The 14,557-nt window shown below is 47.5% G+C and overlaps 1 protein-coding gene across 2 annotated transcripts in view; it reads left to right on the top strand.

Moving 5' to 3' along the window:
• The window catches only part of CHD1L (chromodomain helicase DNA binding protein 1 like), a 58,646-nt gene that overhangs the window by 15,097 nt on the left and 28,992 nt on the right, over positions 1–14,557 (top strand). Inside the window, exons 7-11 of one of the 2 annotated variants that reach the window (XM_056123062.1) lie at positions 2,374–2,540; positions 6,271–6,422; positions 7,713–7,805; positions 11,292–11,388; positions 14,373–14,446. In XM_056123062.1, the coding sequence (XP_055979037.1) occupies positions 2,374–2,540; positions 6,271–6,422; positions 7,713–7,805; positions 11,292–11,388; positions 14,373–14,446 (583 nt within the window). The remainder of the gene's footprint in view (positions 1–2,373; positions 2,541–6,270; positions 6,423–7,712; positions 7,806–11,291; positions 11,389–14,372; positions 14,447–14,557) is intronic. The other variant, XM_056123063.1, reaches the window with a different exon arrangement.

Raw genomic sequence — 14,557 nt, 5'->3', positions numbered from 1 at the left:
GTATATTTTTCTAGTGGATGCTTCTTTCTAGAGACCTATAGAAGTCTGTTGCTTGTTCAATGAAGACACTGTGTGAGCATTGCTTGTCCAGCCCTCCTTTTTTTTTTAAATAAAATTTTGGATTTAAGTTTCAGAGACAAATAGTGAAAGAGCAAAAGAAAATTTAACACTTCAAGCTAACAACTAAGTACAAGAAAATATTTTTATCATTTGTAGTCTCCAAATGCAGAATCTGTACATAGCCAGAGTTGCTTCAAATGCTTTATGCCTTTCATGGCACTGCTTCCCTGTCATGATAGCTCCTATTAAAGCACAGCTACATGGGCTTTAAGAAAATCGTAGAAGAAGGGTACTCAAGAAGGAAAAAATTGACTAAACTTATGATATATTTACTAACTTTAACTTTACACAATGGTTTCTCAGGCATATAGAACTACTTACCTATTCTAAGAAATAATTCTTTTTTTTTTTTTATAATTTTATTTATTGAATCACCATGAGAGCAGTTACAAAGCTTTCGGTTTAAATCTCGGTCATACAATGAAACACCTGTATTACCTTCACCAGTGCCCGTTATCCACCACCAAACTCCCCAGTGTGCCCCCATCCCACACCCTCCCCCTACCTGGGGGCAGATGATTTCCAAATTACTCTCTCTCTACTTTGATTACATTCAATGTTTTGACACCAGACCCACCATTATTATTTGGGATTTTACCCCAACACTCAGATCTGCCGAAAAGGCAACAGTAGGCAATTTCTTTTCTATTGCCTGTTATGAATAACATATGATGTCGCATTGCTGCAGTAGTGGCCACACGATTTTGAAATTCCGAAATTTTAACAATTAAATCTGGAGGGGTTTCTTGCCAAAACCTGCTGGATTCCAAGATTTGTTCCTGAGTCTCTGGGATCATGGCCATTAAGCAGCTTGATCAGGAGCCAAAGATGCCATTCGTGGGTGGTGACTCGCAGTCTTGTTGGGGTGGGGAGGAAAGGGCCGGCTCCATCTCCATCCCATGAGGCCCCGTGTGTCTCATCACTGTGGGCCCAAACCTGACTGTCCCATGGCCTCTGGAGGATGGTGGCCACCGAGCTGCCAAGGGGGACCAGGCGGAGGGACAGCACCCTTTCCCCCCTGGGGTGGCCTGACAACAGTAACCTACTATATGGTTTGTATGCATTTCTGCCAAAAGCCGCTGGGTTTCAAGATTTGTTTCTGAGTCTCTGGGATCATGGTCATTAAGCAGCTTGATCAGGAGACAGAGAGACCGTTTGTGGGTGGCAACTCGGGGTCTCGTTGGGATGGGGAGGAAAGAGCCGGCTCCACCCCCATCCTGTGAGGCCCCGTGTGTCTTGTCACTGCGAGCCCAAAAAACCTGACTGTCCAGTGGCCTCTGGAGGATGGTGGCCACCAGGCCGCCAGGGGGAACAGACCAAGGCACAAAACCTATTCCCACCTGGGGTGGCCTGGCACTGGTAGTCTACTGCAGGGACTGGATGCATTTCTGCCAAAAGCTGTTGGGTTTCAAGATTTGTTTCTGAGTCTCTAGGATCATGGCCGTTAAGCATTTCAATCAAGAACCAGAGAGGCCATGCCTCCAATTATATAGCTGAGCCAGAGGTGGTTTGTGGGTGTGTCTCCCACATACCTAACTTTTGGCTGCTTACTTTCTTGGTAAAGTTTGCCCCAAATTTTTGGGATCTGGCCAAAGGCACAGCAGCAATTTGGGGGTATCTGGAAGTCTGAAGGCCCCATGAGGCTGCTGATGCACTCGCCTCACGGGTACAGATTGATCTGCTGGCGGCACTATAGCCCCTATCCAGCCCTCCTTACCCCATGGCCCTTCTCCCTCCACCTCGGGGACCCTGTTCAACTTAACTGTGTGGGATGCAGCATACTCACATCCCTACAGACCTGCCTCCTTCTGGGGATTACTTTTCCCCTTTTTGCAGTTAAAACTCAAGAGTAATGTTTCCTACAGGAAAGTGCATAGTTTGAACCCACACCACCCGATTTTGTGCCCCTCCATGGGTAAAAGTTATGATGGGTAGCTCAGTGATGTTCGTTGTACAGAGCTGTTACTTTGCTTGGCCAAATAGATGGAGACTCTGGAGCACATGGGTGGTGCTAAGAGATGCGTCCACACCTTAACTGTCAATGAACAAAGAATGGAGGTGGTGGGTGGGAGGGAAGACCAGGCCCAAGGGGACATGAGCACAGGGGCTCATGGGCACTTCGGTGCGGAGGGCCGTGCAGTAACTTCATCCATCAAGACCGTGACCTTGAGCACGATTGTAACCCTATTACCTAAAGTAGAGTTAATAAAAGGGGAAAAACCAGAAATTTGATTTTGTGTTTTTGTAATTGAGTTCTCAGTGACCTTCAGTATCCTGCTGACTGGCACCCCTGTCCAGAACAGCCTCCAGGAGCTCTATGCCCTCCTCAGCTTTGTGGAGCCCAAGATCTTTACCAGGGAGGAGTTGGAAGATTTTATTCAGCGTTACCAGGATATTGCGAATGAATCGGAATCAGGCAAGTTTCCTTCCTCCGAGTGATGCCAAGGAATTTGTACCTTGTAGCTTCTCTAGTTAATGGTCAGTTACTGTTTTTTTTTTTTTTTTTTTAAATAATGGTTCTAGAAGGAAAAGAGAATCCATAACCAGAGGGTACCTTTCAGGGAGATGAAAGAGCCTTGCCAAGTAAGATTATATTAGTTATTGCCTCGATGTATTAGCTATTTGCTATTTATGCCTCTCTTCAAAACTGTTTTAAGCAAAGGATGTGTCGATTTTAAGACTTCTTTACCATGTCATTTCTCTGAGGCATCATTACCTTCCCATGCTACTTTCAGAGTTCGTAGGTCCTAGAGCTTCAGATCCTGTTTGGGGCACAGAAGTCTGGGAGGGGCGGGTGATAGGAGTGGAGGGAAGCCGTTCTCATTGCTAGCTGCAGCCCGTATCTTCTCGCGTACCTTTGCATCCTGGCTTGTAGATTTGTCTCTGTATCAGCGATAAACTGTTGAACCTGAATGATCATTCCAAACAGACTGTATGCCTGCTGGCCCATGGCTGTCTGCGTGCTAGTGGGGGTGTCTCCCAGAATAACATCCACTACATGGGCGGAAATGGCTTGAGGAACCCACTGAGATGACTTTCCAGCTTAGGTTGCCGGTGAAATGTCAGGCCCTCAACCAGGCCTTGGTGGGGCATATACATACTGAAAAAGTATTCTTCGTGTACCTGAAATTCTTCTCTTCTTCTTTTTTTTTGTTTTTTGGATCACTCCTGGTGATGCACAGGAATTACTCCTGACGGTGCTCAGGGGACCATATGGGATGCTGGGAATTGAATCTGGGTCAGCTGCGTGCAAGGCAAATGCTCTAACCATTGTGCTATTGCTCCAGCCCCTGTGTACCTGCAATTCTTAAGAGAGTTCTTTAAATTTCTGTGTTTCACTGCACTTGTTGGGGACTAGATCAACAGAGTAGACAGATGGGAAGGGAGGTTCATGGAACCTTTCAGTCCAGAATGCTGGTTCTGGAGGCAGAATGCTGCCCTGGATCTGCCCTATGTCTGCTCCCTCTCCTGGAAGAATGTTCCCTTGAGAAAGCCTTTCCCAAAATGTTCAGCCCAATAAACTAAGGCCCTCAGATATGTAAAAGTCTAACCCAAATAGATTAAGAGAGATAGGCCCCTGAACAACATCCTTCTGATGATTATGGGTTCCAAGCAGTAGTAAATAGTGCACGTGGAGGGCAGTTGTGATTCCGTCCATGGGGCTGTGAGTCTCTGGGTCCTGTGCTTTTTCTCTCTTACTTCTCTCTCCTAATCCTCCTGGCAACCCTGTTTCAGGCCTGTTCACCTGGGGTGGTCCTGGCAAATGCTGTATGCAGAATAATCTCAATTCAGACTAGTCTTTGAAGTTCCCTGCATGGGGTGGGGGGGTGGGGAGGTGCAGGGGAGGGGAGCTTCAAAAGATGCACCTTTTGTCTCCATCTGTGCCTCTCTGGAGGAGATGCTTCATCTCTCTGAGCCTCACTTAACTCTGCTACTTGTAAAAAACTATGCACGCAGAAGGTTGTGTGCTCGCGGGCTCTCTGGACGGCTCTATCTCACCGCCCACGTTCGGTGCCCTAGAGCCGCTGTGTGTGGCCTGCATTGGGACGGCTGTTGGCCAAGGGCAGATAAAGGAAGAGACGAGGGCCAGGCCGGTTGATCTTAGTGGCAGTTTATTACAAGGAAGTTTATCCCATAGAAGAACTTATGTTATGGAGGGCCTAGGTTCTCTCAAGCACACGTTCCCCTTGCTAGTCTCTCGGTAGTCCATCTTTCAGCCCTGCTCTCTTCATCTCCAGCTCCCTTCTAGTCTGGGCTGACACTCCACCCAGTCAGGTAGCCAAATCAACATAAGAAAGCCCTTCCTGACTGCTCAAGGGCAAGATACCTCTTAAGGTGTTTTTCTCTTTTCCTCAGTCCAATAAACAATCAACTATTCCTGAGGTTATGCAGGAAGGACAGAACAGTGTTATCCTACAGCTACTGAAATGGGGACAACAGTACTGACCTGCCTTAGATTTCCAAGTTATGAGCTGATTGGTGATATTAGAGACAAAAAAAAAGTCTCTGGGAAATACAAGCTCCATGTGAATGAGATTACCTGTAAGAATCAAGTTCTTTGATTCTGTTGGAGAGATTGTACAGGGATTTAAGAATTTGCCTTGCACATGGCTGATTCTGCTTACTTTCCTGGCACCCCATATGGTCCCCTGAGCCCCTCCGGGAGTGACCCCTGAGCACAGAGCCAGGAGTAAGCCCTGAGCACCACCAGGTATGGCCCCCAAATTAAAAACAAATTTAGGGGCTGGAGCTATAGCACAGAGTAGGGCGTTTGCCTTGCATGTGACCGACCCGGGTTCGATTCCTAGCATCACATATGGTCCCCGAGCACCGCCAGGAGTCATTCCTGAGTGCATGAGCCAGGAAAACCCTTGTGCATTACCAGTGTGACCCAAAAAGCAAAACAAAAAAACAACAACAAAAAAAAAAAGTTGAGTACTCTTGTTTTTAATTTTTTTTTTTTTTTTTTTTTTTTTTTGCTTTTTGGGTCACACCCGGCGATGCTCAGGGGTTACGCCTGGCTCATGCACTCGGGAATCACTCCTGGCGGTGCTCGGGGGACCATATGGGATGCTGGGAATTGAACCTGGGTCGGCCATGTTGGCTGCGTGCAAGGCAAATGCCCTACCCACTGTGCTATCGCTCCAGCCCCATTGTTTTAAAAAGGTAAAGGTAAAGGCCCTCCCGTTGATCGACGATTTGCTTGAGCGGGCCCAGTAACGTCTCCATTGGAGACTTTGTTGTTACTGTGTCTGGCATATCGAATACTCTCGGTAGCTTGCCGGGCTCTCCGAGAGGGGCGGAGGAATTGAACTCGGGTCGGCCATGTTGGCCGCTTGTAAGGCGAACGCCCTACCCGCTGTGCTATCCCTCCAGCCCCTTTGTTTTTAATTTTTAAAATATTTATCTTTAGTTTACAACATCATAGAATTTCAGGTGTGTAGCTTCACACAGCTGTATTTGTAAATAAGATTCATCAGATTCACCACCGCCACCAAGTTTCGGTGACATCCATCATCAAGAAGCCATATGGTGATGAGCCAGTAATGATTCCAAAAGAAACAGGGAGAGGAACCCATGGAAGGAATAAATACTATGAAAAGTTACCACACTAAATCTCTTGTAGTTAAGGGAGGAAGCCTAGATCACCTTAGACCCCAGAGCCGAGGGAGGACAGAGAAGGAGAGAAATCAAGCATGGGAAGGAAGGAGCTGAGAAAGGGAAGTCATGGGGGGTATCTGTGGGGGTCAGGGCTTCCATTATACTGGTGATGTGGGAGGGTGGCACAGGACCAAACCACAGGCTCGACAACACTGAAAACATGAGATCTAAGCTGCCACCACCAAACTTTGTAATGTGCCTGTCAAGGTGACAGGCGTGGGGTTGGAGCTGGCATATGGGAACCCTGGTGGAGGGAAGTAGACTTTGGTGGTTGTTGTTGAAATATTCTATGCCTATCAGTAACTCTATTATCAGTAACTTTGTAAGTCACAGTTCTTTCATTAAGCAAAAAGTATTTAGTTTTTTTTTTCTTTGGCTATCTTAACCTGGCTTGCAGACTTGACCTACAAATAAAAATCAGTCACCAATAGAAGTGGTCTTAGAGTTCATTATCTTGGTCTGGCTTGTTTTCTCCTTCTGTGCAGCTAGTGAACTGCACAGACTCTTACAGCCTTTCCTGCTGCGGCGAGTGAAGGCGGAGGTGGCTACAGAGCTTCCCGAGAAGACGGAAGTGGTGATATACCATGGCATGTCAGCACTGCAGAAGAAGTACTACAAGGCCATTCTGATGAAAGACCTAGGTGAGGAGAGGACATTGCGCCTGGAGGAACTCCCTGGCACGGGGGTTTCATGTAGGAAAATAATCGGCTCTTGTTTGGTCTAGAAGCAGTCAGGATAGCATTTTGCATTCTGTCTGACATGTGAGTCAGCTGTGTGAACCTGGCAGTATGTCCATCTCACGTGACACTCACGTTTTGATTGTTGCACGTGTGAGATTTCCTCCTCTCCCTTGGCTTTGCTCTTGCCTGTAGCTAAGCAAACACTCCCAGGCTTCTCAGGGATGATTGATCTCACGCTGGCAGGTTGTGAGCACATTGCAGACTGGGAGTGGTTTGGGAGACTAGGAATGGACACCCCGGTTTGCATTTGTGGGTTCCTTGGCACCACAATAGCAGTGACAGGAGGAATTTTAATTATTTTTCAAAACAAAATTAAAAAAAATAGCAAAGTAGTCCTGAGTTCCATTTATAGTTAGGCTTCCTCTCATTTATTATTATTGTTGTTGTTTTTGTGTTCACACCTGGCAAACTCAGGGTTTCTTCCTGGCTCTGGGCTTGGGGATCACTCTTGGCAGCATTCAGGGGATGGTAGACCGTGATGGGGATTGAATCTGGCTTGACTGTGTACAAGGAAGCACCCTACCCTCTGGCCCTACGCTTTGTTTTCAAACAAATTATGGTTAAGAAAACTGTGTATGGGGCTGGAGCCATAGAAAGTGGGTAGGGGTGCTTGCTTTGCACGTGGCCGAGCCCGGTTTGATCCCTGGCATCCCATTTGTTCCCCTGAGCCGTGCCAGGATTGATGCCTGAGCACAGAGCCAGGAGTAAGCCCTGAGCAGTGCTGGTGAGGCCCCCACCCGAAAAAGAAAAAAAGAAAACTCATATGGATATGTTGATAATTCTTCCATAGTGGGGTTGGACGGCCCAACAGGTCTAGGCCTTTGGGGGTCACCCTTGGTAACAATTGGTTGCCTGATCCAGATGGTTCACTGATCAGGTCTAAGGAAGCTTCACTGCTGACTCTCTAGGGCGGAGGGCCTTCGTGGCCATGCCTGGGTGTGCTTGGGGCCTCCAGGGCCACTCCGTGGGGCTCAGGGTCCTGTGTGGCACCAGGGATTGAAGCAGGATCCTATGCACACCAGGCACATGCACCTGACCTGTGTGATTCTTCATGCAAGTTGTTGAAATGTGGAAGTTTCTTATAAGCTTGAAAGATATTATTTAAACAACTTAAAGGCATTTATGGGAACATACAGATTTGCTTTTGTTCAGTGACCAGTTTGTCTTTGTTAAAAAAAATTTTTTTTTCAGATGCCTTTGATAATGAGATGGCGAAGAAAGTGAAACTTCAGAACATCTTGTCCCAGCTTCGAAAGTGTGTGAATCACCCGTATTTGTTCGATGGTGAGATGTTGTCCTTTGTCCCTCCTAAAGTAGCATTTTTTTTTGGGGGGGGTGGGTGACAGTGTAGCCAATGGAAAGAATTGTCTGTATTTCCTATCTGTTTAAGTTTGGTTATTGTAGTTTGGGGCTGGGGCGATAGCACAGTGGGTAGGGCGTTTGCCGTGCTTGAGGCCGATCCGATCCTCCACCCCTCTCGGAGAGCCCGGCAAGCTACCAAGAGTATCTCGCCCACACGGCAGAGCCTGGCAAGCTCCCCGTGGCGTATTCAATATGCCAAAAACAGTAACAACAAATCTCACGATGGAGACGTTACTGGTGCCCATTCCAGCAAATCAGTGAACAGCGGGAGGACAGTGCTATAGTGTTATTGTAGTTTGAGTCTTGTACTAATGATGGTAGCTCTGTGGTTTAAATATATGCCTGTACCCCATCCCTACCCCAGCCAGGTGGCCCACCCCTCACTCCTGCCCCCTCACTTCCTATCTGCCTCTTTTTATTTCTTTCTTTCCTTCTTATTCTTCTTACTATCAGCCCCTGTCCCCCCTTGATATTTTCCCTTTCCTGTCCTCATATTTATCACATAGGGCACAGGACAGTCCAGACAGCCTCCACTGATACTTTGCATTTCCTAATCCAGTTATTCTGTATTCCACAGATGAATGCAATCATGGGTGTTTGTCCTTCTTTTTCTGACTTACTTCATTTAACATGATATCCACCAGTTCTATCCAGGTTGCAGTGAATTGCATGACCTTGTCCTTGCTTACAGCTGTCATGGTCCTTCTGTTGTTCATCGATTTGCTCGAGTGGGTCCAGTAACGTCTCACTGTGACAATTGTTGCTGTGTTTGGCATATTGAATATGTCACGGGTAGCTTGCCAGTCTCTGCCATGTGGGCGAGATACTCTCGGTAGCTTGCCGGGCTCTCCGAGAGGGGCGGAGGAATCGAACTTAGGTCGGCCATGTTGGCCACTTGCAAGGCAAACGTCCTACCCGCTGATATTCCATAGTATTCCATTGTGTATATATACCACACTATCGTGATGCACCTGTCATTGGACACCTGTAGCTTAGCTGTTGTGCTGAGTGCTGCAGTGGAAAATGGTCCTTTTGATTGTTTTTGTGTCTTGTGGGTAGGGAACCATGAATGGAAGTTGCTTCTTCTTATGATAGCTCTGTTCTTAACTTTTCTGGGAAATACCTGCACTATATTTTTACGGGTAAAAATGTCAGAGAGTATTTTTTTTTGGTGCATGTAAGAAATTTAAGGGAAAGGAATTCTGGAAACAAGATAGGTTTCTGAAAGAAATTTGCTTGTGGGCCATACGCAGTGGAGCTCTGGGGGTACTCCAAAGTCTTTGCTAAGGCTTGGTCACTCCTGAGGGTGTGTGGTGCTGGGGTCGCAGCCCCTGAGTGCCTGGCTTGCATTCCTGCCTGTTGCGTTGTCTGCCGGCCCGTTACTCTCACAGCACCCCTCAGGAGAATCCATGAGTTTATGGGTCAAAGCTGATTCTTATTATTTTTTTTAATGTAGGAATACTGCTATTTATTCAGCCACTGATTAGCTGATTAAATTGGGCATGAACTCTACCTTACCTTTTTTTTTCATGGTTTTATTTATTTTTCTTCTTATATTTATTTATTGAATCACTGTGGGAAAAGTTACTAAGCTTTCAGGTTTCTCGGTAATGCAATGATCAAACACCTTTCCCTTCACCAGTACTCAATTTTCACCACCAAGAACCCGAATATACCCCCCTCCTACCTCTCCCAATGCCTGTTAGGCAGATGATTTCCACTTAACTCTTCTCTACATTGATTACATTCATTATCTCGACAAAAGATGCACCATTATTGTTTAGAATTCCCCCCCCCCTAACAATCAGAATTGCTGAAAAGGCACTGTGAAATACTTTGTTTTCTATAGCTGGTTATGAGAATTATATAATCTTGCGTGGCCGCAATAGCAGCCTTGTGATTTTGGATTTCTGCAAAGAGCCAGATAATTACGAGATTGGTTTCTGTGCGTCTGGTGTTATGGCTGTGCTGGAGAGCTGCTCATGGGGGGCAACTCATGAACTCGGTAGGGCATGAAGGATGAGCCAGTACTGCCCCCCTCCCATGAGACTGCAGTTGCCCCATCACGACTGGCTCATACCTGGCTTTTCAATAAGCTCTGAGGTGGCGGCCACCTTGCTGCCAGGGGGGAAAAAGGTGGAAGGGAGCAACACCCTTTCCCTCCCAGGGAGGCATGGAGCTGTAGTTTAATGCATGGTCCATTCACTTTTCTGCCGCAAGCTGCCGGGCTCTGGATTAAGTCCTTTTATCTCTGGAGCCATGGCCGTGCCGGAGAGCCGCTCGTGGGGGGCAACTCGTGACCTCGGTAAGGCGAGAAGGATGAGCCGCTACCGCCCCCCCTCTTCCCATGAGACTGCAGTTGCCCCGTCAATACCAGCTCATACCTGGCTTTCCAAGAAGCTCTGAGGCGGCGGCTACCTTGTATGCGGTCCAGATGCATTTCTGCCAAAAGCCGCTGGATTTCGAGATTTGTTTGAGTCTCTGGGATTATGGCCGTTAATCAGGAGACAGAGAGGCTGTTTGTGGGCGGCGACTCGGGCTCTCGCTGGGATGGGGAGGAAAGGGCTGGTTCCACCCCCATCTGGTGAGGCCCTGCATGTCACGTCACTGCAGGCCCAAACCTGACTGCCCAGTAGTCTCTGGAGTATGGTGGTCACTGGACCGCCAAGGGGAATAGACCAAGGCACGAAACCTGTTCCCACCTGGGGTGGCCCAGAGCCAGTAACCTACTGCAGGAACAGGACACATTTCTGCCAAAAGCCTTTGGGTTCCAAGATTCGTTTCTGAGTCTCTGGGATCATGGCCATTAAGCAGTTCGATCAGGAACCAGAGAGGCCATGCCTCCAATTATATAGCTGAGCCGGAGGTGGTTTGTGGGTGTGTCTCCCACATACCTAACTTTTGGCCGTTTACTTTCTTGGTAAACTTTGCCCCAAGTTTTGGGGGTCTGGCCAAAGGCACAGCAGCAATTTTGGGGTATCCGTAAGCCTGACGGTGCCATCAGGCTGCTGATGCACTCGCCTCACAGGTACAAATTGACCTGCTGGCGGCATCAGACCCCCTCGATTCTTAATATATTTTTTTTCTTCCTTAGAGTAAGTTTTGGTCTCTTTAGCCTGTAGCATCTCCCCGTGCTTCAGTTTCCCTTATTAGAAGTAGGTTTGTTTACTTGGATGAATGTGTACTGGACATCTTAGGTATGTCAGGTGCTGTGGTTCATGTTACGCTGCACTGTCATGCCAGTAAGTAAATGGCGAGATGCCTTAAAGAGAGCTGTGACACGGGCCCATGGGAGCCGGATGCTGGACTTCTTACTGTGTCTGGCCAGAGGCTCCTCTGCTGAGGGAGCCGCCCTGCCTGGGGGAGGGGAGGGGGTTATTTGACATGGGTGATTGCTTTCTTTTCCAGGGGTGGAACCTGAGCCTTTTGAGATTGGAGAGCACCTGGTCGAGGTCAGTGGGAAACTGCATCTGCTGGACAAACTGCTGGCATTCCTGTATCCCAGGTAGCTTTACACTTTCCGCTCTGAGACAGTGACCATTAGGGCCAGAACCGTAAGCAGCTCACTGACTTGGGGGACTAATTCCAGTTTGCTTTTCTCAGGAGAGTGACTAAAGTTCTCTTTCTCTGAAGTTGCCTCGCACCCCATCCTACCCCTTCCCAGTCCCTGTAAAACTTGTGCTGTCCTTACCTGGTTTCCCGCCTTGGGGTCCTAATCTAGCTCTTAGTAGTGCTCTGGCTTAATCTGCTCTCTGGTTATCCCATCTGTGTTAACCGTTTCACTCCTCTGTATTGTTTGTTCTCACAGGGACGCTTGATAAGACATCCCAGCAGACATATCTTAATTATCTTGCATTGGATTGGTACATAGTACAGGCTCAGTAAATACTATTTTTTTCTTGACTTTTGGGGCTTGGTTTGAATTTAGAGAGGAAACTTGAAGACTCCTTTCCAGAGACCTGGGTTGGGCCTTGGGATGTCAGCTCACTTCTGGACCTTGTAAAGGGTTGGCTGAGTGTTCAGGAATGTGGCCTGCATCTGATCTGCTGCTCCCCAACAGTACAGAAACATCTAGGAAAAAAAATAAAATCCAGATTTCCTGGGATCTCAGAGTTGTCACTTTGGGGCAACTACTGTATGAGGACATGGACCCACCTAAAACTCCACATCTGGGAAAATCTACCAGCATTCGGAATGTGCAGGGCAAGTGATTGTGTATCTTACAGTGCTTGACTGTCTGTGGATTAGTGGGTCAGAGCTAGAAGGGGACTCAGACTCATCTTCTGTCCAGCTTTTTCATGTCACAGCGGATGGGATGGGCCAGAGAGGTTGCAGAGAGCATCAGATGGTAGGGATTGGATCTGAACTGAGGTCTTCAACCCCACTTCTTTCCCCACCCACCTGGGACTAGAGTCTTAGAGTTCTCCATCATTACTCTTATACCCATCGGAAGCTCACATTAAATTAGTTTTCCTGTGAGAATACTGTCTTTTTTTCTTCTTCTTCTTTTTGGGTCACACCCAGCGATGCACAGGGGTCACTCCTGGCTCTGCACTCAGGAATTACCCCTGGCAGTGTTCAGGGGACCATATGGCATGCTGGGAATCGAACCCCGGTCAGCCGCGTGCAAGGCAAACGCCCTACCTGCTGTGCTGTCGCTCCAGCCCCGATACCGTCTTAACAGTATCATATATCTTTGTTTAGTCAAAATTAAAATACTGACTGGTAGTGTGGGCCTCTACTCATGACTTCATGCTTGACCCAATCCATCTCATCTCTTTCCTTCTCCTCATCCCACAGGGGCATTTTCCTCATGGATCATATGGATCAGGAGGTTCCGCCTGTTCCCTGATTCTCTAAAGCAACACTTCTCAGGTCTTTGGACCAAAGTAGCTATCGATAAAGAACAGAGGGCTGTCACACTGCAAGCAGAAACTATCTAGAAATGCTCTTCCACACATTCTTCAGGGGGGTCTAGCTTTTGCACATTTGAACATGTCGATTTTATTTTTCACATATGTTTATTTGAGTGTCCAGAATAAAAAAAAAGAGTATAATTTTGTCCTTTTGTCATGTGGGTGAAGGGATGCAGTTTGAGCCCTGTCACGTCTTTGTGCTTTGTCTGTGTCGGAGAATGGTTCAAGGACTACAGTGAGGAGAACAGCAGAGAGGTTTAGTCAAGAGAGAGTGTGCTCCGGAGATGTTGGGCATGTGCTCTTGAGGGGGTCAGGGGCTTTGGACTAGGACTTTCTTTATATATTTAATTTTGTGAGGGGGGTGGGGAGGGGGAGAGCAAGGGAGGGAGGGAGAGAGGGAGAGATTTCCAAGTGATGCTCAGAAGGCCCATAGGGCCCTCCTCATATTTCTTGGCCAGCTGGCTGCAGGTTCAATGCGAGGACCCAAGGATGTAGTGCTGTGAGGGCCCTGTAGTGCCTGAGGTGACCTGGGTGGAGCTGGCGACCTCCAGGCCTGTACCTAGCAATGCTTGGGGGACCATGTGGTGCCGGGGGTCGAGCAGGGGTTGGCCACATGCCAGGCAGTTGCCTTGACTCCTGCACTACCACTCCATCCCCGGGGTAGGGGCTCACTGAGCTCACTAAGGGGAGGAAAGTGTGCATTAGTAGCTGGGCATGAGTGGCATGGTTGGGATGTGCCAGGGTTGTGCATGCAGATAAGGACTACATGCTCATGTGTCATGTGTATCATCAGCCATCATTAGGTGGCTAGGAGGTATGTAAGGTAATCTGTATTTGGGGCTTCACAAGGAGAAATGTGTCAAGGTGAAGGTTCTCTCTCTTTTTTTTCCTCTTGATATTTGGGCCACAGATAGTGATGCCCAGGGCTTATTCCTGACTCTGTATGCAGGAATCACTCCAGTGGGGGTTGGGGGACCATAGGTAGTGCCTGGGATTGAACCTGCACTGGCTGTGTGCAAGGCAGGTGCCTGCAGCCTGCTCCACCAGTCTCTCTCTCTGTCTCTCTCTCTCTCTCTGTCTCTCTCTCTCTCTCTGTGTTTTACTCTCTCTCTCTGTGTCTCGCTCTCTCTCTCTGTCTCTCTCTCTCACTCATATCTGTCAGAGTTGGAGACTTAAAACCCCTTTGTTTTTCTTTTGACACATGAAATAGTCCTTTTTGTTTCTCAGATTGATCTGCCCACTCTCCTCGCCTAGCAAACACTGAATGGTATCACATTGCAGGAGGTGGCCCCTGGCCATCCTAGGACTTTCTGTCTCTCTGGTGCCTTGATTCATTTTCCTGGGAATATTCCTACTTTAGTTTAAGGGCTTCTACTGTGAAGGATCTGTCTGCAAGTAGAGTTATATTTATCCTCCTATAAAGCATGTATTTTTTGTGAGGTAATCTCTTATATTTATCCTTTCACTATTTAATTTATTCGTAAACTTATATTCTTCGATAAGTTTTGCAGAAGGGAAACTCACCTTTAAGTACTGTTGTAATTGACAGTTTGACCTTTTCTTTTTTTGCCAGGGGCCATCGAGTTTTGCTTTTCTCCCAAATGACCCAGATGTTGGATATTCTCCAAGACTACATGGATTATAGAGGTGGCGTAGCCTGGTCATGCCATTGCGGAAGCCATTTTAGACTTAACTCCTGATTAAGTTCATGGGAGTCACCTGGGGCAGGGCTTGACAGGGAAGCAATGAAAGAACATT

The sequence above is a fragment of the Sorex fumeus genome, unplaced genomic scaffold, assembly GCF_029834395.1.
Source record: "Sorex fumeus unplaced genomic scaffold, SorFum_2.1 ptg000047l, whole genome shotgun sequence".
NCBI lineage: Eukaryota > Metazoa > Chordata > Mammalia > Eulipotyphla > Soricidae > Sorex > Sorex fumeus.
This window is presented reverse-complemented; position numbering and strand designations above follow the sequence as displayed.